We start from the raw sequence: 24,911 nt of genomic DNA on the forward strand, positions 1-24,911 counted from the left end.
CCCCCTTCCTCGGGAAGCTCCGCGTGCTGAGGGTTAAGGAATGTCACCTTCCAGAAGGCCCTTTGGTAGGGATGAAGCCCAGAGAAGGCTCAGGGCACATCATTTGCAGGTGGTGGCCTCTGTGACTCACCGGTGATTGAAGCACAGAATTGAGCTCTAGCTGCCCCTTTGCCCGATTTGGGGGAGAAAACAAGAACAACTGCACACGTGGCCCTAGTGCACACTGGCCATAGCGCTCACCAGCACCGACCGCGGGACTTTAAATGGCATACGAGCAGCTGAGAAGTTATTCTTCCAAAGGCCCAGAAGAGTTTTTACATGTTCTGCACCCACGTAAAAGCGACGGGAGCTCCCGGGCCGTCAAGCCTGCATGACATGCGGCCTGGCCCTGCGGGTCATGGGCGGGCCCCGCTCCGTGGCTGCCGGGGAGGTGGCCACGCTGGGAGCGCCGCATGGAGCGCAGCTCAAGTCGGAACGAGTTTAGGAGGTCAGACCTACGTATCTCAAAATCCGGAGCTCGGAATAAGCATCTCCCCACAGCATCCAGAGAGGCCGCCAAAAGCCCAGGATCAAGAGACTTAGGACGAGCTAAGCCGGGGCCCTGGAGTCCTTTGCCCAGTACACGTGGAAAGATGGGAAAGCAACAGTTATTAATTTTGCTGCTGATTTGAAAGGAGGAGGTGTTGGCAGCACCTGTGAGGACAAAAAAGAACGTAACTGAGCCTGCAGAGGTCACGGCTGGGACATCACATCATGAGGCCCCGCAGGGGGGAAAGAAGAGGAAGTGGCTCCCTGGGGGGAAGATGGCATCTGGATCTCTTCTCGGAGCTGCTGGTGGCGGCAGGGACCTTGAGGGTGGCCGGGATGCAGTGATAACCCTGCTGCCCGTCGCTAGGGCTTGCAGCTCCGAGGCACGTGGAGAGAGAGAGATGGGCAGCGGGCGAGGCCGAGTCAGCCAGCAGCCAGGAGCTGGGGCAGAGTCCCCAGTGGAGGAAGTCCAGCCCCTGGAAAGGCACTGCCTGCCTTCAACGGGGGGGGATGAGGGGGGCGGCTTCTACACTAGGTTGGCTGCAGGGCAGGATGTTCCGGCAGTGACATCCGCCAGCTCCGAGGTGCTGGGGCTCTGCCCCCGGGGGATGAGGCCGCTGTGTCCTTATAAGAATCTCTGCCCCTTTAGATGAGCTCCCTGAACCTTGTAGGGTTTCTGGAACCTTCTGGATTTCACATGCAAACCACTGGCAGGGGCTTCCCAGGAATGCTGCTGACACCCAGCAGAGATGTCCGACACACGCCCAGGGTTCTGAGAAGGGAAATCTGCATCGCCTCGATGGTCCCACAAGGCGGAGAGGCAGCCGTGTCTCCTCCTCCCAGAAAATTCCGTCAACGGGCTGAAAGCGTTCGGGGCCACGCCTCGCTGCTCATGAGGATTCGGGAGGAACCTTCTGATCCGGGGCAGTGCTGGGAGGATGTGCTGTCTCCACCCCGCCTCACCCTTGCCTGGAAAGGAGAACCACTCATCCGACGGGCTTGTCCCTCCAGCTGGCAGGCCCTTCGCCCCTGGCGTAGAGGGATTCCCTTCCCACTTAAGCCTCTACTCAGGGCTCTTCCTGGGGAGCCTGGGCTGTTCTCCCCATCCTCACTGTCGGGGTGTGGCCGTTTATTGTAAGGTGTCACCCTTGCATCCCAACTGGCTGGTCCCCAGGCCTGGACTTGGGGGGCGGGGTTCATGTTAGGAAGCCCAGCTGTGCCCTCAGATCCCGGCCACATTCTCCATCCGATGCTCCCAGCAGACCCTGGGTCTGTCTCCTACTGGGCTCAGAACTCAGGTGTGATGTGGTTGATTCCCACCCCCAGATCTGCACCTGCACCTGAGACCCCAATGCCAGATGCCAGCGATGCTGGCTTCCAGAAGCTGTCAGCCGCTGTCATGAGAGGTGGCCACGCAGAGCTTCCGGGTTCAGTCTGACCTCGTTTTCAGAGCCGACTTCAGTGGAGAATCATTTAAATTTTGGTCCTGTTTCCGCTGGTGGTGATGCGGGCGGCCAGACCCGGGTGGTTCCCGAGCTCGTCCTACCAGCCGAGCACTTTGGTTCTCCCGGCAGCGTTTCCACAGCCCACTAATGAGCCCCTGTTAGTGGTGATGAATGGAAATGCATTCTTTGTTATCCCTGTGAGATCGGGATTAGTGAAATGACAGAATTTATTGCTTCTGTTAGGAAGATATGATATTGGTGGTTGTTGTGTCTTTCATTCTGTAGGAAGTGCAAAAGTATAGAGCTACATTGTCTAGTAAAGAGAAGGTCGCAGAGGGAAAAATTTAGCGCAAAGCGTTGAAGATCGAAGCTACCAGGGTCTCGCTCACTTTATAGGAAATTGGGAATTTTGCACCGTCTCCTAGGTATACACCAAAAAAAAAGAGAAAAAAACAAAACAACCCCCCTAAACATCTCTGCCTCTTGCCCACCAGTGAAAAGGCTCCTTGGGTTTATTTTCAGGGGCCAGAGAGAGAGAGAGATTGGAAGATGCTGTACTACTGACTTTGAAGACGGAGAAAGGGGCCTCTAGCAGCTGGAAAAAGCAAAGGAAACAGATTCTCCCCAAGGGATTCCTCAGGAAGGAGTGCAGTCCTGCCAACACGTGAGTTTAGGACTCCTGACCTCCAGGACTGTAAGATAGTAAATCTGTGTTGTTTTAAACCACTAAGTTTGTTTCAGCCACGATAGAAAACAAATAACCTGGCAATACCCAGAGATGGCAAAGCCGTGGAGGACTCGAGCGTTCCGGGCACGGCTGGGAGGGGGACACCTTACTTCGGTGTCACGAGTCATACCCGCTTATGGGTCCCAGGCATCAGTTCATCCTAAGATGCTTAGGGGTGTCTGCAAACCCGTGCCGGTACAAGAGGATGCTTCATAGTATTGTTGAAGGAGTGCAGATTTGGAAACCACCTGAATATTCACTTTCCGTAACTTTTTATGTTGAAAAAAAATTCAAAAGTACGGGAAAGTTGCAAGAAGAGTCAAGGAATTTCTGCCTCCCCTTGTCAGAGATTTACCCACTGTCAGCAGGGCCTCATCTGCTTGGTCATCGTCTCTCTTCCTGAACCACAAAATGCTTTCTCGTGGAGAATTAAACAGATTACCCTCCAGTCTGTGCAATGGACTACGACGCAGCAACGTTTACAATGACATCAATCTATTAACTTGTTATCCTATTCACTCATTTATGCAACAAATGTTCTGTGGGGTGCTCATCACCTCCCCACCCCCCTGCCCCAGTAAAGGGGAAGCTGGCCTCGCTGGAGGGCAAGTGTGCTTGAGGGGGTGCCAGGCCCCCGTCCCTGCTTGCTGCTCCCACCCCTGGGTGCACACACCCCAGCCTGTCCTCACGGCAACCCTGCAACCCGGGGTTTCTGTCTCCATCTCGCCACTGGGAGGCCTGGGCTACGTGGCCGGGGTGGAGGGCAGCGGGATCTGAACCGGACAGGGAAGCACCAGAGCTGGCACTGGTTTTCACTGGCGCCCAGGGCTCCTGTTCACACATCATCCTCTTCACCACCCCGGTGACTCAGGAGTGAACAGACTCGCCTGCCGAGATCATCATGTCTCACCACGCAGATCCCTGTGCCTGAGGGATCCCATGCTGCCTCACCTGAACTTCACCCTGGAGACTAGAACACCTCAAGGAAGGCCTTGGGAGGGCCAGGGCGGGACATCCTTCCTGGGGGGCTCTTTGGGCTGAGGTCAGGAGCAAGCGGCCTGTCCCACGCCTCCCAGTCACAGCTTACTCCATCCGGAAAACGGTAGGAGAAGGGGAGGGCATCCTCACAACACGCGCACTGCCCATCACAACGGCCCCTCCTCTCTGGGTCGGTTTTCTTCACAGCAAGTACCTGTCCATATCAGACGTGATAACGAGCCTGTACTGATTGCACAGAGGAGCTACAGCCCTTTACATAAGAGTGGAAGAGGTGGGTGTGGGAAACGCACTGCCCGGGGATGAGCCCAGACGTGAACTGGCTCTGAGGTCCTCAGTACCTCGGTCCCTTCTCTGTGGCTCCTTTGTGGACTCAGGAGACTGGAGAGAGTGGTCTCAGTGGTGCCCTTCCTGGGGGTCAGATCTGGGGGATGCTTTCAGAGCATAGGTCACAGAGGGGTCTGGAAAGATGATCTGGTCCAGCCTCCCCTGAGGACCAATGGCTGGTCAGTCCTCCCTATCTGCAAAGCTCTCTGAACCTTCTAGCTTCTGACTGCTGATTAAATTGGAATCTTGCCCGATGGTATTTTTCTGTACACCAATTAATGAGGTGGGCGGTACTATGGCCTCTCCCGGCTCCCAGGTTTTTTTTTGTTTTGTTTTATAAATTTATTTTATTTATTTATTTTTGGCTGCGTTGGGTCTTCGTTGCTGCATGCGGACTTTCTCTAGTGGCGGCAGCTGGGGGCTACTCTTTGTTGTGGAGCACGGGCTCTAGGCACGCGGGCTCAGTAGTTGTGGCTCGCGGGCTCTAGAGCGCAGGCTCAGTAGTTGTGGCACACAGGCTTAGTCGCTCCGTGGTATGTGGGATCTTCCCGGACCAGGGCTCGAACCCGTGTCCCCTTAGTTGGCAGGTGGATTCTTAACCACTGCGCCACCAGGGAAGTCCCCCCTGCTCCCAGTTTTAAGCGTTATCAGTTATGGAAAGCAAGCATTCTTGAGAAACAGGAACATTCCACACCACCAGTGAAATGCATCATGTCCACAGACCCCTCCCCCTCACTTGGAAGCCAAAGGGACCAACCAGGGAACAAAACCAGAGCCTTTGCCTGCCGGAAAGCCCAATTTCCATTCCCTGGTTCTCTTCCCCAGTTTGGGCCCCCGCGTGCCCAGAAAGCCTCACACAGAGGGCTCTCTCTTCAGAGCCTAGAAGGTCGTGGCAGTCATGGCAAGTGTGGCCTACCTGTGGTCTCCTTTTCGAAAAAGGGCTGGATCATCTCGCCGTACTTGGACTTGTCTGCCATGGCCTCTTTGAGCAGTTGCCCACAGCAGACTAGAGGAGAGAGGAACAGAAAGACGTCCGTTAAATTTTAAATAGAAGGAAGAATGAGAAAAAAAAGAACCCCTCCCAGTGCTGCCTGCTGCGGGGGGGAAAAAAAAAGGTCACTGAAAAAAAATATAAAAGTGTTTTTCTGAGTGTGGGTGTGTGTCCAAGTGAAAGTAAGTATCCAAAAGGAATAAAAAAGAAGCCAAGGAGGAAGATGCGGAATGAAAAAGAATGCATTTGGCAAAGAACATATTAAAAATGGACGGTGTGGAGAAGACATAACAAGGAATGTCACCACCAGAGAAGGCCCCGCAGGGCCTCGGCGACACCCAGGATTGCTGGCCCCAGCCCCGGAGGGTGTTGAGAGTGAACGTTCTGGCGGAGAACTGCGTGGACCTGCGTGACATCCATGTTCACGCTGTTATCACGCAGGGGAGGGTGGGGACGCTTCTTGTTTCCATAGCCCCCTGGGATGACGGCTCCACAGACATCATCAGCTTCTATCACAAAGGGACACACAGGTGCCTTCCTGTCACAAGCACCACTGTGTCTCTAGACCCCAGCCGGGGCCAACACACAGGGCGTGTCAGTTAACTAGTGTGGAAGGAATTAACACAGCTGCCCTCTCCTTGGCTATGAAAACCGTAACAGCCAAAGCCAGAAGGGCCCAGCCATGTTTTCATGAGTTGGTAATTGCACAGGCTTACTTTTCTTAACTTTAAAGCTAAGGACTTTACTTCCTGCCTTAAAGAAACCGAAACCAATCCTAAAATTAACTGCATAAAGGGAATGTTTAAGACAATGACCACCACCAAAGACGTATTCTTCCGTAATGACATGTTAATTCACTGTGTGATGGCGGTGATCGTATCCAGAGTGGCTGGCAGCTTCGCTCACTAAGGGAAATGTAAGGACTAATAAAGGCTGTCAGCTACTGAGACCTCTAGTTACGCCAAGCACTATGCTGGGCTTGCTTTGTATTGTCCAGTCCTCACAACAAACTGTTGCTTTGTAGATAAGGAAACTGAGAACTGAAGATGCTGTACATACTGTTCTAGGTCATGGAGCCAGTAAGTGGCGGAGCTGGGAGGTGTCACACACCCAGGTGCGTGTGACATCAAACCTAGGCTTAGCTTCCAGTTCAGGACAGGAGGGAGGTGCAGGTATCATATTCACCTTCTGTCATACAAAGCCATAAAACTTAACAAAATATAAGAGGCAACTCTTTTCGGGCACTGGACAAGACAGGCACGGGCTGTGATCCTTGAGAGACGGGATACACACAAAGTGAGACCCTCACTCGCCCTGGATTTCGACCTGTGGGCACTGTCCAAACCATGGCTCGGGAGGAGTGGAACCCAAACACAGCAGCAGGAAACAAGGATTGGAATTTGGGGCCCTGAGGCAGCTGGACCATGTGGGACAGAATAATGGAGGGGGGGGTGGGGCAGGGGGGGTTCCGGAACCTGCCTGAGGGTTTACTTGAGTCACTAGTCAATGCAAAGCTGCACGTGCGCAGGGGAGACGCCACAGGGCCTGGGAGACAAAAGCTATGGGGAAGCTGGGCACTGAGTGGCATCTGCCAGCCAGAGTGAGAGATCTCGCTCAACACCCCAGACAGGCAGCTGAGACTCCAGGAAGGCCACGCTTCAGGTGTAGGGATACACGAGCCCTAGGGGAATCCCACCCTAATCCCATAGTAACAAAGACTAAAAATAAGCCTCAGTGGGGTCAGGTTGGTCCTCCAGTTACTTAACCGCCTGTTAGAACTCAATTCTTTTTCATGCGATATTCTCAAAGCAGGATCACACAATCCAGATTCTCAGGAATGTGAGAACCATAACGTCCAGCATATAATAAAAAACTACTGGAGAGGAAAACACACAAAAATACCACCAGGAAAGTGTGACCCCTACAAGGAGAGAAAACAGGCCATAGAATCAGATCCAGAGATCACACAGATATCAGAATCTGCACATAAGAACTAGAAAATGTCTATTATGAAAATGTTTAAACTTTAAAAGATGATTAAAATGAATGAAAAGATGGGGAATCTCAGCAGAGAAATGGAAACTATAAAAAAGAACCAGATGGAATTTCCAGAATATCTTAAATGGAAAACATCACTGGATGGGCTGCCATCAGTGAATCTGAAGACATGAAAAGAGGTACTAGAAAGCATTCAAACTGAAGCAAAGAGAAGGTGGGGAGGGGACCGGAAATAAAGAAAAGGAATAAAACCTCAGGGAGTTGGAGGATAATAGCAAACAGTTTGACATACATGTACCTGGAGTTCCAGAAAGCGGGGGCGGGGGAGAGAGAGAATATCTGAGAAAATAATGGGAGGAGAATTTCAAAATTTGAGAAAAAATATCAACCCACAGATCCAAGATTCTGATGCCCAAGCAAAACAAACACAAAGTAAATCACACTTTGGTACATCATCGTTAAATTTCTGAAAACTAAACAGAAAATATTAGAAGCAGTTATGGGTGGGAGTAAGATACTTTATATATAGGAGAAAAAAATAAAAATAATCTCTGAGTTCTCATCAGAAGCAATGCAACGGAATGCATCAATGCAACAATGAAATGACATCTTGAAAGTGTTAAGGTGGGGGGGGGACCCTGTCAACACAGATTTCTATAAGCAGCAAAAACATCCTTCAATAATGAAGGTGAAATAAAGACATTTTCAGACAGATGAAAGCTGAATTTCACCAGCAGACTTGCACTACAAGAAATGTTAAAGGAAGTTCTTTAGGTTGAAAGAAAATGATATCAGATGGATCTTAGATCTAAACAAAGGAGTGAAAAGTGTTGATATTGAGTATATATAAAAGCTCTTTCCCCCCATATGTTGACTTAAAAAAATGACTGTTTAAAGCAAAAATAATTACAATGTACTGTAGGGTTCATAACATATGTAGAAACGAAATGTATGACTACAGTTACACAAAGAACTAGAGCAAGGTGAAGGGAAATACACTGCTGTCAGGTTCTTGTGTTCTACATGAAGAGGTATAATATTAACTCAAGATAGACTGTGATAAGTAATGGATAACAGTTAACCCCTAGAGCAACCACAAAGAAAATAAAGCAAAGAGATACAGCCAAAAAAGGCAACAGAGGAAATAAAATGGATTACTGAAAAAATACTTGATCAATCCAAAAGTTGGCAGGAAAGGAGGAACAAAGAACAGATAACACAAGTAGAAGATAAAAAACCCAGAATGGTAGACTTGAAACCAACCATATAAAAAATTACTTTAAATGGAAATGGACTAAACAATTAAAAGGCAGAAAATATCAGGCTGAATTTTTTTTTAAAGCAATTATATGTTGTATTCAAGACACATATGTAGAATATAAGACACATAGTTAAAAAAAAAAGAATAGAGTATATACTTATCAGACAAAGTAGACTTTGAGAATTTACTGGAGAGGTAGAGGAGCATTTCCTAATGATAAAAGGATGATTTCATCAGGAAGAGATAACGATCCTTAGTGTATACCCACTTAACATAGCTTCAAATCACACGAAGCAAAGACTGGCAGAGAAATAGAGAAATCCACAGGTAAAGAGTTGGAGATTTTAACGCACGTCTCTCAGTTACTGAAATAACAAGTAGAGAGAAATCATTAAGGACGCAGAAGAAGTGAACACCACCATCAAACATCTTATCCTCATTGACATTCTTAGAGCACAATAGTCAACAAAAGCAGAATACATATTCTCTTCAAGTGCACATGGAATTCACCAATCGAGAGCATATGCTCGTCCATAAAAAGTATCAATACATTTCAAAGGACTGAAATCATATAGGGTATGTTCTTCGACCAAAATAGAGTTAAAGAAACAAAGAAAAAAAAATCTGGAAAATTCCCAAATATTGGGGAAGTAAGCAATACACTTCTAAATAATACATGGGTCAAAAAAGAAACCACAAAGGAGATTAGAAAATATTCTGAACTGAATGATAAGACACAACACATTAAAATTTGGGGAGATGCAGCTAAAGAAGTGTTTGGAGAAAAGTGCGTAACGGTAATGTTTATATTAGGAAAGAATGGTTTAAAACTCCTGTCTATAGCCACCTCATTCTGCAAGATCCTATGAAGACAGTACTGTTAACAGTCTGCTCTTCCTAGAGGTTCCAAGTGCTAAGGCTTTAGACACACATGACCTGGGACAGTGTTGGGAGGAGCCCCGCCCCACCTCATTCCTTCCCCCAGCAGGGCCCACCTCCATCCTGAAGGGCCTCTCTTCTTCTTTCTACATGTTCCCTATCTGTGTACCAAATAACATGCACTGCATATAGCAAGCACTCAGTGAGTAAAATTAATAGTATTTTAATAAAATGCTCCATGGTTGTTCCTTGTCAGAAAATTCATGCTCGGTGCAGGGAAAAAAAAAGTCAGAATCGTGTAATACGTGATTCTACAGAGATAACCAGTTTGGTCCTTCAGCTGTTTTCTTGAACATAGATTAACACATTTTTTTGAACAAAAATGAGATCATTCGGGCTTCCCTGATGGCACAGTGGATTACAATCTGCCTGCCAATGCAGGGGACACGGGTTCGATCCCTGGTCTGGGAAGATCCCACGGGCCGTGCAGCAACTAAGCCCGTGCGCCACAACCACTGAGCCTGCGCTCTAGAGCCCGTGAGCCACAGCTTCTGAGCCCGTGAGCCACAACTACTGAAGCCCGCGTGCCTAGAGCCCGTGCTCCGCAGCAAGAGAAGCCACCGCAATGAGAAGCCCGCTCACTGCAACAAAGAGTAGCCCCCGTTCGCCGCAACTAGAGAAAGCCCGTGTGCAGCAACGAAGACCCAACGCAGCCAAAAATAAATTACAAAAAAAAAAAAGAGACCATTCCCTGAACACTGTTGAGGGACTTGCTTTCCACCCCGCCCCGACATAACAATACCTCACAGACATCGAGTCACTTTGCAGGTTTCTTTTTAATAGCCGCCCAGAGCTTACTTTAACTAATCCCCTCACAAACAGAGTTTGGGGTTGCCTTTATTTTTCATTCTGCATCCTTCGCATCTCTTGCTGAATACTGTGGGGAGTGTTTCAGCAGAATAAAGTCCTGGGCGTGAAATCACTGGACCAAAGGGTTTGCACAGTTAGCCTGGAAATCAGTAGTGGCCTTTATCTTTCAAAAGGTTGTACCTGTTTATATACTCGCCGATTATAGACAGGAGCCTTCCAATAAACCTTGTTGGAGTGAATGCTGGTTATTTGTCTGGAGATGTATTCCCACGACCAAGAGGTTCATAAATGTGGAGATAAGAGCCAAGGCAGGGGATGGCCAGGGGGGCCGGGCTGCAGCGGGGCTGGGCGGGCAGCTCCTGGAGCTCTGGGTGCAGACAGGCCTCTGCAGAGAGACCCCAAAGGACAGCTCAGTGCTTGCCTCTGCAGACCACAGGTCCCCTAAACAGGTTTACGGAAACCTCATGGTGTCTTGTATTTCTCAAGAACACCTTTGAGAAATGCCAACTTTCTGAGCCAGTCTCCACATGCTCAGTTATTAAAAAGAGGCCCAAAATGGCTCTTCTGCTGCAAAAGCAAAAACGATGGTGAGCTTTTCTATTTTCATTTTTGGAAAAATCTGGGCAGGTAATTTCATTTCTTTATGATTGGTGTGCTGAAAACAATTTAAATTTAAAAATACTTTTCTTGAATGGGAGTGTCTGCATAAACAAACTTCGGCACAGTGACAATTATTTAAATTAAGCTGTGCACTATATTAAGGTATCACTGTTGTGTTTTTCAGACCCTGCCTCTGCCATTAAGGCTCTTCTCACTGTAACTCTTCATATGTCTTCACGTAACAATCAGTGCAGGCACGTAAATAAATGTGGGTGTGGCCACAAGCAGACTGTGGCCCATTCTTTACAAAGTCATCCCTAACCACAGCTGGAATTTTATTCTTATAATACTCTTAAGAGGAAAACTCCGAAGGAGAAGGAATTATTTGAATAATTCCATTAAAAAAAAACCGTTGATACAAGCAAAGCATTTTTTATCATAAAGTAGCCAGGTGAGTTTTCCATACTAATTAAATCAGAATACTACTATTCAGCATTTTTACTAAAATACTAATACAACTATTAGTGGTTTTTTTCCATACTAGTCAGAATAATTGCTCAGTTCTCCACCTTCAATCTATGGGTATGATATTTGTCATTGATTCCTGGCTGGGAATCTCAGTGGCTTTGGAATCTTAAGCTGGAGGAGACCTAATTGAAAAGGATTTTTCTTCGAAACTTGATCTTTCTGGGGTGGCATGTATATATTTGTGCATGTCAGTATACATGTATATCTGTATGGTGTATATATATCATTTGCGGGCATATACATGCATATTTCTGTATTTGGGGGTGCAGGTCTCATGTCTCCTGCTTAAATAGAGGTTATTGAGGCTTCTGGAGCACCGAAGTGGGAGGGGGTCAGTGCCCTTAACTCCCTCCAGTGCTGTGTGTCTGCTATAGCCTCCCTTCCAGCCCTTTATCCTCCTGAAACCACGCTGGCATCCAAGACCATCTGGGACCACCCCAGGAAAGACCTGGAGGACTAATTTCAATATTTTCTCTCTTCCTGGTAAAATATTTATTGAAACTGTGCTGAGCTAGAAGTCTTCCTCCGGTTCAGAAACTGTTTGCCTGTAAACACACTGACCTGGGTTTGGGGAACCAAACAAGACCGGAGAAAATAAATGAACAGCAGGTCCACATTATGCAAGAACTCCGGCTTCTGGGGAGACTGCAGGGGCAGAGCACAGAAAAACCACTGCGCCAAAGGACGTAAAAAATGATGACCAGAAAACGTTCCAGCTCTTTGGGCTGCGGGCGTGTTTTTATTGGTTAATGTTTTTATGGCCATATTCTTTGGGAGGCAAAAACCTTATCCCTGCAAAGATGGATTAAATGAAAATTGTTCGCAGCAGAGAGCAAGAAAGAGAAGTGATGCCGACCTCCTCGCCGCTCCCGTAACACGGGGAGGTCTGGGAGGGCAGGAAGCAGGGGAGGCTCTAGAAGCCGGGTGGCCGCCGGGGCACTCACCGTTGACGAGGCCATATTTCTGGGCCAGGAGGGCGGCCTGCCGACTTTTCCCGCTGCCCACGGGCCCGCACAGCAGCACCCTCGGGGTGAACGGGGCGTTAGATCGATGGATGGTTTGGACATAGGTCAGAGCTGGAACGAGAGGATGTGAGGATAATAAACCAGGGTCCTAAAGAAAGGGAACCAGCTTACGACACCTCTGCCTGGGCTCTTTTAACGGCAGTAATTATTTCTCTTTTACAGCTCCGTGGAAACCCTCTGTGAATCTGCCGGGTAACCACAGGGTGAAGCTGCGGGGAAGGAATTACCCTTCAGGCCGGGGCACCAAGGCGGGAGGGGACAAGGAGAGGCACAGAAGCCACCCTCCGAGCAGAGCACTGCCCTGGATCCCTCTGACACAGCACAGGGGCCGTGCTGCCCTCCTGGTCAAAGGACGGCTGGCCGCGTGGTTGGGGGCTGGTCCCAGGACACAGAACACACACTGAATACTGGGTTAGGGTGTTTCCAAATTGAATCCGGGCTGAGCCTCACCCTGAAGCCCCGGCACCAGGCCGACCTCCTAGAGTCAGACACGGGCTTTGATAAACACGACAGGCCACGCGGGGGCCTCGTACTCGGGGACTTCTAAAGGCCTTCGGAATTGGTGGAGAATAATTTGCAGCCGCGCTCCAGTGACACCAACTTTATTGCAAGTCTCCAAAGAGGCAGTGAACAAATGGGTCCCGGGAGTGGGCAGATGTCGCCCTGGCCCAGGGTGCCCCTGGCAGCTGAGGAACAAAGAAGTAGGGAGACAGGGCTGAGGCGCGTGCACCGTGGGGGGCACTGGATGCCCAAAGCGACTGAACATCAAACCAGGTCACCTCCCTTGAGAGTGGAGGGCAGAGGAGGGGGCACGGGTGGGCTGAGGAGGCTGCTGAAGGGCCGCCACTCGGCACCTGGGTGAGGGGAGCGGCCCGCCCGCTGAGGCAGAGGGCGGGGGTACCTCCTCCTCAGTCCCCCTTGCATCCAAAGGGGGTCTCCCTCCCCGGCCCCGCCTCCTGCCCGGGTCCCCGGACCATCCTGCGCAGGTGCCGGGCTGCCTGAAGTCAGCATGTTGGCCCCTCGCCCAGGATGGAGTCCATCCGAAGACAGGAAGGTGTCCCCAGGCACCACCTCGAAATCCGCGACAGGTGTGCAGGGTCTTCCAACCTTGTGCTTGACGTCGGGGCACCTCCCCGGCCTCTGCCCACCAGTGCTGTCACGCTCCCTAGCTGTGACAGCCACAAACGTCTCCAGACATTGCCACGTGTCCCACTGTGGCTAGAGGGCAACATTGAGAACCAATGACATATATTCACTGGGCAAATTTTGAACTCTCAAATCTTTGTAGGATGTTTTGATTGGAAGGGACATGAGAGATGCTACGATTCCCCTCTGTTTTAGAACTAAAGGTGCAGGTAAGTTACCTGTCTTCAAGGTCAAGATGATAACCAGCATCTTCACGGCAGGGATGCATCTCCTGCTAAGCTAAACTCTACCGGCCTTACCTTATCTGATCCGTGCACGGTCCCACGAGGGATGTGCTTTCCTTGTCCCGGTTTTACAGACAGTTGGCAGGGCTGGGGCAGCTCTCCCAAGCCCACTGCCACGGGTAACACTTTCCATCAGCGAGACGAACCCGGAGGAAGAGATAAAGATAAAGACAGCAAGGCTGTCTTTATCCTCAGACCTTCCAGGATCCAGCCCGTCTGAAGAGCACGAATACTACAGGCAAAGCAGCCTGCTTACAAATGATGCTTAATTTACAGTAAATAACCAAGTTAATTAGAAGTAATGATCCCCCAGACGGTCTCAACAGCTAATTATTCTTTTGAAAAATATGTGGTTGCTGGATGCATAGCAGAGATATTAAAAAAAACAACACAGAGAGAATTTTGCATTCCAATGTTCAATTTCTCTCTCTGCATTATTAATTAATAATAATTAATATTCAGACACTCACATTTTTATTTACAATTTCAGGCATGAATTCTTTATGAACGATCGTATGAACTTTTAAATTTAATTAAGTAGTTTGGAAGTAATTAATGTGTAAATTCAGAATCATGGCATAAGATAAATGTTGTGGTTGTTTATCTTCGGAGCGCAGTGTTTGCTGCTAAAGACTCTTCCGAGATGCGAAATCGCTGGAAATTTATAAGGCATCCGTAAGCCTGGCATTTTTCAAAGTAGCATCACTCTCCAGACATGCCCCCTCGTATACCGACCCCCTTCGGAGAGCGGGGCTGAGCCGGCTCCGGCTCTCGCTCTCCGTAAAGCAAAGCCGCTCAGACAACAAGGCCACCAGCAGGTGGGGGCCGGTGGGAGGGCTGCTCCGGGGAGCTCAGGACAACCTCCCCACCAAAAGTAAACGTCTCTTGAAGAGACTTGAGAGAATATACCAAAAAAGGGCATCGTAAACCATCAAGTGTCTTAAAGTCCCTGCGGAGCTATTTTCATTGTGTCAGGCACCGGCATCGCACAGAAGGGGATAACTGCTTGTGGAGACAACTGAAGCTCGGCAAGACTTTTAAAAACTGAGGGAATTCCCTGGCGGTCCAGCGGTTAGGACTCCACGCTTTCACTGCCAAGGGCCCGGGTTCGATCCCTGGTGGGGGAACTAAGACCCCCAGAAGCCACACAGCGTGGCCAAAAATAAAATGAAATCAATAAAAGAAAATAATAAATTAAAAAAAATAAAAATGATAAATGCAGCTGCTTTGGGGGAGAACTCTTCTAACTTTCCTTGTCTTTCGGGACCGGATGTTGAATCCTGATGATAGCAACGTCCGATATTTACTGAGCCGTTCTCTGCACCAGCTACTGGGCTCAGGGCTGCAGATACCTGCGTTGCAGGATCTCACGGAGCCCTCACCTAAGTCCGTGAGGAAGGAAGGATTTCTGTTCCCATTTTGGGGATGACAAAACTGAGGCTCAGAGGGGTTAAGAGAGTTGCCGCAGACTGCAGAGCTGACGTGTGGTGGGGCTGAGGTCACCTGGCTCCAAAGCCTCGGGACTCAATGGTCACACCCCTGACCCCCAAACAGGCCTCTTTCAGCCCATTTCTGAACATCTGTTACTGTTCCCAACGGCAGGGCCGTGGCCGGCATACAACTGCCTATCCCTGCCCTCAGTGGGCTCAGGACACCTGAGTTGTGTTGTGGTTTTTTGGGTTTTGTGGCGCTGGTGGGTTTGGTTTGTACGTTTGTTTGTTTGAATATTTATAAATTTTCTCTTCCTCTTCCTTCATCCTCAGGGCAAGACTTCTTGCTGCATGTCCCTCCCACCCCGGCCCTCACCTCTCCTTGCCCCCGCCCCCCCGTCACTGTCAAGTCCGCTGACCATGCGGCCTATAGAATATTAGCCCAGGGTCTCAGAGGACGACGCTCCCAGGGACCCCAGACTTGTTTCTGGGCAGGGACCTTGGGCCTTCCGTGACTTGACTCCCGGGCTCCCAGGCACACCCCGGACACTGGACACCGGACACTGGCATCACTGCCAGAAGAAGTGACACCAGGATGAGAGGGGCCGAGGGTCCACCTGGATTTACCCTGGTAGAAGACGTCCACGCACGGCTGGTCGGCAGTGATGACTTTCACGATTTTGGGGTACGAGGGGAGGATCCTGACGATGTTCCTGTGATACTCCAGCAGCCTCCGCGCCGTCTCCCCTTCGGAGATGCCTGCTGGCACTATCAGTCGGTTCTGGATTTCGGACTCGGGGGGCCAGTCGAAGGTGGTGTGATAAATCTCTACCAGAGAGAGGGACACGTTTAGAATTGCCCGCCCGACCTGGGGGCAGAGCCTGCGGGTCCCAGGGGCGCTCGTCCGCCCACCCCGGCAGCACCGTGCTCGGCTTTGGCTCCGGGCCCGCCCCCCCGTCGCTATTAACGACAACAAAGTGGCGATGATGCTCAGCGCGAGGGGAAGGGTGGCCGTGACTTTCGGAGCGCTTCCTCTGTGCCAGGCTCCCACCCCCAGGCTCTCATGTCATCCTCACAGTGAGCAGATCACAAGGCAGGGCTCAGCGTTTCCATCCTCAAGTCCAGGTGAGAAAACTGAGCCTCAGAGACACTGGGCGACTTGTCCCATGTCACACAGCTAGAAAGGGGCAGGGACCACAAACCCGGGTCTGTCTGCTGCCCAAGCCTGAGAGTAAGTGCTCAGTGAGGGGTGGGCAGGGCTGTTACTAGGATTCCCTGTGAGACCCCACGGGGTGGTTGGGGGAAGGTGGAGACAGCCGTACCTCCTGTCTGAGGGTCGATTCTCTTCCCCAGATTTCTCTCAATCAGGACCGTGTCTGGAGCGCTCAGCACGACTGGGTAGAGAAGGAAAGAAGCAAAACCAGGCGTGGTGGGCAGCCGACCTGCTGCTGTAAAAGGCATTAGAGCAACCACCATCTCCCATCCCCAGCAATGCCTTAAAAGAGAGGTCAGGACACAAACACGTAATCTCAGGACAGAGGAAGCCCACGCCTGAACACTTCGCCCGAGGACAGGCTTCAGTGACATATTTGTGCAGGACGCTTTTGCCACATTTGGGGATTATTTCCTAAGGAGAGTTTCTCAGATGTGAGATTCCTGAAACAAGGAATCACCAGGGTCAGAGCAAAACCTCACGTTTCTCAGAACAAGCCCCGAATGCATTTAGCTCCGTGGAAAATTCGACTGTGCTGTCCTCCTTTTTCCTGTTGGCCCATCAAACCCCCTTCGGGGATGGTGCCTGGGCACCGCGGAGCCGCTGACGCAGAGTGGAGCGCTCACTCGCGGGGGCTGCAGGTCTGGGGGGAGGGCTCTCCAGGCGCAGGTGGGGCTACTCACTGACATGTCTGGGGGAGACGCCGAGGGTCTGGATCAACAGGGCCTGCTCCCGAGTTTCAGGGATGCCATCCAGAATCCAGCCCTAGGCAAAGAATGTGGAAAGGTGCTCACCTATGTTTACTTTTCCAGATGTTTTTGGAACTATTATAAAAGGAACATCATACCTTTATAGAAAGACTGGAACTTTTAAGGTCAGAGAAAATAAACGTTCCTGACAGCCGCCTCACCTCACTTAACAACTCCTCTCATAATATCACATCCCCTTCTGAATCTTACGTTTAAAATGATAGTCACACCATACGTATTTTCTGTCCTGATTTCTTCCATCCCGCGTTATAACCACCACCGTATTTTTCCTGTCGGCCCACCTCCTCGCTGGCCATATAACATTCCACCGAGTGAGCTGCCTCACGCGCTGAGCCGCGCCCCACGACCAAACGCTTCACCTGCGGCGCGTTCGCACCGTTACCAATAACACCGTAAGAACATCTCTGTGCTACAGCTCTTTCCACATTTCGGATTATTTCCTAAAGGGAGTTTCTCAGATGTGAGAGAAAAGGAACCACCAAGGGCAAAATAAAAACCCACTTTTCTTAAGAACAAGTCCCGAACACAGCATTAAGGGGCCCGAGTTCAAGTTTCTGTTCCTAAGTGAACTCGTTATAGGGCTGAAATCCCTCAGGCGTCTTCTTGGATCGGCTGGGGAGCTGGTTTAGAAGATTTATTTTCATTAACCCTTTAAGTCCAATTGTGAGAGTCACATATGATTGTTGTACACTCTGTGGGAACACTAAAGAGCTGAAATAATAATGCTAGTCACTGGTAACACCACCGACCCAAACTAGCCACTGTTAACACTAAGGTGTATCTCCTTCCGGGCTTCACATAGAGATATCTATTCTCCTGGCTGGCGGGGGGGGGGGGGGGGGGGGGGGGCAGGGGGGGGTGTGGGGTGGTGGAGAAAAGTCACACTGCACATACTACTTTGTAGTCTGTTCTTTTCACATAGTGAGAACGTTTCATGCATATTTCCCATGTCACAGAATGCTCCTCTCCTGGGAGTTTCTGTAGCTGCCAGGCATTGCATGAATTGACCTGCCAAATGCTAACGTACTGCTGCTCATTTAGTTTCATTCCATTATAAAAAAAAACAAAAACTATTATTTAGGGACTTCCCTGGTGGTCCAGGGGTTAAGACTCTGTGCTTCCACTGCAGGGGGTGCGGGATCGATCCCTGGTGGGAGAACTAAGATCCTACCTGCTGCGCAGCCTGCGGCCGAAAAACAAACAAACAAAAACTATCGTTTAAAAAGTGCTATAAGTACATCTTGAGGTACACAGAATATCCTCATGATAAAGTTCGGAAAGTTGATACCTTCTTTTATAACTTTTGACACCTTTTGCCTCATCACAGTTTCAAAATTGCCCACCAGTTTCTGAATCCAATGGCAGATCACCTGCTTCCCTGCATCTTTGTCAATGTCAGGCTTTATCCTGGGGGAAAATCTGTCCAGCAAACTAGAGTACACGGTAGCTGCTTTAATTTACATCTCTCTGATCACTAAGGAGGCTCAACGTTTTTTCCATATGTGTATTGGCTATTTGAATTTTTTTCTTTTCCAAAATGCCCATTCATGCCGTCTATTCACTCTGCCCTTGGGGTTTGGTCCTCATTTGTTTACAGGAGCTCTTTACATATTAAGAATATTAACGCGTTTTGGCAACTGCTACCACAGACTCTGAGAAAAATGATGTTGCCAACATTTTCCACAGTTTGTCTTTTGTGTATGGTGTTGTTTCTGTCACACAGGTTTTTGGCCAAATCAATCAGCGCTTTCCTCTTTGGATTCTGGTGTGTGGATGTATAAAAAGGCCCTTGCCGCTGCCAAAGCTGATACGCGTTCACTTGCATTTAAGCTGAGTTCTCTTAACGGTTTACTCTTTACACTGAAATATTTAAAAGAGCCACATTTTATTTTGAAAATGATGTGAGCCTTGATCTCATCTGTTTCTTTGTGGATCTCCAACTGTCCCACGGTCATCTATGAAATAGCCTGTCCCCTCCCCTCTGAATGTCACCTTTTAGTCACAGCTACATGCTGATACGATGTTGGCTCTGACATCTTTCTGCCTGTAGACTCTTGCGCCATCCTCACACCATCTGAATTATCGCTGTTTTGTAGTTTATTGTTCTATCTAATAGGAGATGCTCCTCCTTCTTTTTATTTTTTCCAAAACTTTGTTCCTCCAAGTAGGCAGAAAACTATTTTGTCAAGTTCCAAAATATAAATTCTACAAGGTTGGGAATGACATTAAACGTATAGAGTAATTTATGGAGGATGGACATTTTTACAATATCAAGTCAACACATTACCTTCCTGGGAATCTCCTGGCTGTCCAGTGGTTAGGACTTGGCGCTCTCCCTGCCGGGGACCCGGGTTTGATCCCTGGTCTCAGAACTAAGATCCCACAAGCTGTGCGGCCAAAGAAGACCACAAAAAAACCCAAAAACCATGATCTTCCCATTTGCTTACGCTGTTTTCTTTTTAATGTACCTCAGTAATAGTCACATTCAACAATTTCTAAAGTCCTTTCAAATCCTATGAGCCTAGAGTTATACACACATACACTAACACCTTCCACCTGACGGTCAGATAAGGTAGACAAAGTGAGCTTTGGAAGAGTGAAATAAAGCCGCAAATTGTCTCAGGTCTCCATTCTTTTTTTTTTTTTTTTTTTTTTTTTGGCTGCAGTAGAAAAGGATAGCTTTATTACTTTGCCAGGCAAAGGGGGACACAGCGGGCTCCTGCCTCGAAAAACTACGTGTCCCCCTCAGGTCTCCATTCTGCGGTGAGGCGGGGTCAGACAGCCCCAAGTAGAAGCCCAGGTTTCTGATGCGGGCTCCCAGAAGGGGTCCCCTGCTCTCAGTCATTAGAAGAACTTGCCTGCCGTAAGGTCAGAGGATGGACTGATAGGGTGAACTGAGACCCAAGGTCACCCATAACTCATAACACCTGATGTACAGAACACCGTGTGGTTGAGGGCAAGGAATGTCTTTCTTTTTTAAAAAAAATATGGGGGGAGATCACATTTCTTCAATATTAAAATATTTAGGTTCCAACAGCCTCAACGGACAGTTAAAAAAAAAAAGCTAAACAAATTTACAGAGTAAAGAGTATTGGAAAAATCAGGCATGCTTTCATTAATTCCTTAAATTATGCAGGAGAACGCGCAGCCACGGAGCCCCTGGATTCTAGAACTAATGAAGCAAAACTGCAAAAAAAATTTTTTAACAGCCTTTTGCTCCCTCAAGTCCTTGTTATAGGCAGCCAAGCGCTGGCTGCAGCTCTTACAAAGAGCAGACACCTACAGATGTGCGCACCCCTCCAGGAATCAGGAAGCACAGGGTCTGAGAGCTCCCCCACTTACAGTTCTGGAAGCTGAACCCAAATGTTCTGAACTTTGGCTACATTCAGACCCCTTTATTTTTTCCTTATTTGGAGGGGAGGGAGTCGGAGCCCCCTGACTGCTTCTTCGAGGACAAGGGCTGGTAATTCTGTTTCGAATCCCTTTTTGAAGCTGAAAGAAGGTTGGAACCCCGCCTTCACTCAGCACTGAGAAAGGCCTCCGCTTTTAATATTGCATTACTGAGCAATCATTATAATCTTGCCCATAAATTTGCAGCTGGTATCGGTATGTGGTCCGAAGCTTTTAGAAGTATTCAGGGGAACAGCTCTCGCCGACTGGAGAAAGCGGGCCTTCCAATTACACAGGAAAAGTGCAGCAAAATGAGGAACATCTCCCTAATTAACTGGCCTCATTGGTGCCTCATTCTGGTTTGGATGTGAAATTTAAGGAAGGAGAAGAGAAGGTGGGTGGGGCGCGCTCGAAGCGAATCCCAGGCCACCTGCTCTCTGGGTTACTCTTTCAGACTCAGGGAGACGGCACCATCACCCAGGTGCAAAGAAACGAGGGCCCTGGAGGACCTCTTAGGGCAGCAACCCCACCCCACCGGTGCAGCTGTGGAGACCCTTCATCCCCGCATCAGTCCGCTTGGGAAGGAAGGGCACAGTGACCACGGCCTCTGCGTCACAGAGTGTGGGTCCTGGAGCATCCTCGAGATGGGAGCCCCAGGCTTAGCGCCTGCCAAAGATCTTCCTTCCCAGAGCTCTTGACTTTATAGAGGTTATACGCAACTGCCCAGTGGCAAAAGGGACCACACTTTCAAGGCGAAACAGCACTTCTGGTTGAGAGCAAGCTAATGGCTGCAAATTCTGGCAAAGCAAGGAGTCACCGATCAGTCAGTAGCATCCCATGCCGGGATGGGACGCTGGTGAGGTGCATCGCGAGGGTCGCGGTTCTGACTTCCAGGAACGGCTGGATGCGGAGAGAGCAGTCAGTCCCTAATTAGAATACATCATCCATCTTCCTGACACTTCAGTGAAATGTCTGTTCCACTCTGGAGCTGCAGCTTTGTTCAGAGCAGGTTAATTGATATTCTGATGCCTTCGCTCGCCGTACCCCTGTGGCTCGCTTCTGTTTTATCACACATCAAAAAGGCCGTATGCTCAGGGCACTCCCTGCACCGGCACAGAGCTGGAGGTCTGCACAGCTGCGAGGGGTACGGTATCACAGGAGGGACAAGCACCGAGCAGATGTCACAGATGAAAAAACAGGGAAGAAAAGCAGCCAGCCAGCCTAGGGAACGTGGCGAGGCCCGGCAGAGCGCTGCCGGATGCCGAGTGGGCGGCCCGCCCTGTGTGAACACTGGCCTCTTCTGCCCTTCTGACTGTTATTAAAGCGCAGTTAGCAACTTCACGCTGCAGGACTCTTGCCCTCTGGGCCCCCCGCCTGTTTGATGCGGTGCCCCTTGTCTCCTCCCCTCTCCTCAAAGACCAGAGCGGGGTGCTCCCCTGGGTTCTCCCTAGGACGCCCTGATCCAGCTTCCGGCTCCAACCGCAGCCTCTGGAGCCTCCATCCCAGGCGCTCCCCGGAGCCGAAGGCTGATTCCTCACCGTCCCAAGGAGGCCGACTGAGGCTGAAGGTTTGGACTCGATCAGACCCACTCAGCTCAGAGTGTGAACCGGGAGACACTCCGCAAGAGGCATCATGGGCCGCCACCTCCCTCGCTTTTTTCTGATGAAACGTTATACGGTTTCCCAACATATAAAAGAGGAAAAACCGGGAGATTTTTATCAGCCAGAAAAGAAATGCATATTAAAAGATCAAGTTTGGGAAACGGATGTGTTTCAAGACAATCGGTGAGAACAATTTCGATGAGTACAAAAAAATGTTGACATCAAATTGCCCCAGTACTGGTTCCTTTGGTTTATACAGAAACATGACAGTCTTAGCCTGCCATGGCATCTTCGGACGCCTTCCACATGCAACTCATCTGAAAGGTGACTGGCGGGAAGTTTTACTTTGAAGTTTCATCTCAAACAATAGGCAGCAGCTGCCGGCATTCCTGACCACGTTCAAGCACGCGCTGCAGCAGAGTGAGACACTCCTGTAACTCGCCGGCACACTGGCTCTGCCGCCCCACCGAGGCTTGGCCTGGCCGTTTCCTGTGCGCAGCTCAAAAACGCACGTGCCCAGACAGGCTGAGACGGGCAGGAGAGATGTTTCTGAACAACCGACAGTGCCAAGTTCCACCCTTGCTAGCAAATCGGTGGACACAGGCCTGACGTTTTCCTATACAAAGGTGAATGTGGGAAAATCCGTACTCCTAGGTCTGCAGGTTAGAAGCCACTGATCTCCAGGGTGTTAAAATTTGGTAAAGCACAAACGTGAATGTCTAAGAGGCTTTTTATTCGTTCCAAATAGCTAAGAAAATGTTTTAAAGTCAAATTCATATAAAATGTCTGTGGGGCCACTCTGCAGAGGAAGATACAGTCAGAAAAACACACTGTTCCATCCCCAGCAGACCAGTCCCACCCCAGCTCCAAGGCTGGGCGATGCCGAGATGACCCACCGCAGAGATAACGTGCTTCACGGCATCACTGTCTCGTTCCCAGGTTCAGACACAGTGGCCTCTGGTTGAAAGCACAAGAAGTGGATCATCCAACAACGTCCAGCTAATGGGTCCATTCCTTTCAAACACTTCAGAGGATGTCTGTGGTGTGGACCCATCTCTTCAGAAAGACGATTAGTCTGTTAGGGTGTCAGTTTGTCATATGCTGGTGCAGAGCAGGGGCTTGGGAACCAGCCTGTGCCACTGCCAGCCGTGGGACTTTCAACCAGGGACTCAGTCCCTTGGGGCCTCGTTCTCCTTCTCTGCAAAACGGGGACACTAACAGCAATCTACCCCACAGCTGCTGGGACGATTAAATGAGGACCATAAACAAACGCACACATAAACAACAACAAAACAAGCACAGTGCCTGGCGATGGGGAAACGGCCCAGTCCATGTGAACTGGTTTTATCGTTATTATACTTTTGAGCAAGGTGAACTCTGTTCTTTACCTCCTGTCAGGAAGGAACCCCACTTAAGACTGTAGAACTTAAGGGACTTCCCTGGCGGTCCAGTGGATAAGACTTCACCTTCCAATGCAGGGGGTGCAGGTTCAATCCCCGGTCAGGGAGCTAAGATCCCACATGCCTCAGGGCCAAAAAACCAAAACATAAAGCAGAAGCAATATTGCAACAAATTCAATAAAGACTTTAAAAACGGTCCACATCCAAAAAAAAAATCTTAAAAAAAAAAGACTGTAGAACTTAATATAAAGAATTAATATAAAGAATATAAAGAAAAGGCAATCTCAGGACTTCCCTGGTGGTCCAGTGGTTAAGACTCTGCACTGCCGATGCAGGGGGCACGGGTTCAATCCCTGGACGGGGAACTAAGATCCAACATGCTGCACGGTACGGCCAAAAAAAAAAAAAAAAAAAGGCAATCTCTTGGAAAGAGCAGTAACTGGCATCCCAGATGTGAACTGAGGAAAGCTTTCTAATCGACGAGGACTTGGGAAAAACACATTTCGGTAAAAGTGAGGGAGTCTAGCGAGTCGTGGGCCAGCGCACGCTCACTCCAGCGTGCTCATCCGTTTTCCAGCGCCTGCCCAGGAGCCACCTGGGGCGCCAGCCTGGGTCCAGCAGACGGGAAACAACCACCATGCTTTTACAGTGGGGTGGGCATTTCCACAGGAAGACCTGGGGTGCATTCATGCATTCATTCACCCATCCGTTTATCAACTCATTGCCGTATTTATCCACCACTGTGTGTGGTACACTGTTCTTTCATATTGAAAAGGTCAGAAGCCCTGGGTCTGGGGGCTTGTCCAATAGATAGCACCTGGGGGTGGTCAGTCACTGGTTCATGTAACTAACTACCCCCCCCCAAATCTGGCTGACCCAACTCTGTTACTTAGGACTCTTTCCTAATTGGCCATTTGACTTGTGCAAGGCACTGAACTTCATCTGTAAAACGAGAGGATTGGACCAGGCAACTTCTAGCAAAGACATTTATGGTCTAACAAAGACATTTTAAGAGTGAACAGCTACTCATAATTATGCAGGGAAAATAGGCATCAACCAGGACGAGGGACTGCCCTGCCTCTAAGGGTCTTTGCACATTAAAACATGATAATTTACTTGCAATCATGCAGCCTGATTCTCCTGTGAAATTCTGCCAGCTCTCGAAATCATGAAAAGAAGGGGGAAACCCCCGTAGGCAGTGGGGGCAGACCTTGGGGGCCGCTGACAAGTTACCTGGGTCTGATCAACACCTGTAATGACTCTTCTCCCAGGGAATTCCGAAGTACACGCTGAAGGTCAAGTGCTGGGTCTGAGCTGGGTGCACACGTCAGCCCAGAGCTCCTGGCCTCATTCTCAGAGGTTGCAGTGGCCCGAGTTCACTGACCCGATGGTTTCTCAGGCCTCATTCCTCTCTCTCCCTTCCAAATCCACTGATCCTGGCTCGCAGCCAAGCAGCCAGCCTGTAGCTTCACGCCTCCTCCTCAAGCTGGTGCCCTCTCCCC

General features: G+C 49.5%; 1 protein-coding gene across 1 annotated transcript in view; it reads right to left on the minus strand.

The window, feature by feature from the left end:
* AK8 (adenylate kinase 8) overlaps positions 1-24,911 on the minus strand; it is a 128,361-nt gene that overhangs the window by 69,493 nt on the left and 33,957 nt on the right. Inside the window, exons 6-10 of the mRNA XM_079927432.1 lie at positions 16,932-17,013; positions 16,358-16,429; positions 15,663-15,863; positions 12,095-12,226; positions 4,940-5,029 (exon numbers count right to left, since the gene is read on the minus strand). Coding sequence (XP_079783558.1) covers positions 4,940-5,029; positions 12,095-12,226; positions 15,663-15,863; positions 16,358-16,429; positions 16,932-17,013 — 577 coding nt within the window. The remainder of the gene's footprint in view (positions 1-4,939; positions 5,030-12,094; positions 12,227-15,662; positions 15,864-16,357; positions 16,430-16,931; positions 17,014-24,911) is intronic.

The sequence above is a fragment of the Stenella coeruleoalba genome, assembly GCF_951394435.1.
Source record: "Stenella coeruleoalba genome assembly, chromosome: 7".
NCBI classification, from domain to species: domain Eukaryota; kingdom Metazoa; phylum Chordata; class Mammalia; order Artiodactyla; family Delphinidae; genus Stenella; species Stenella coeruleoalba.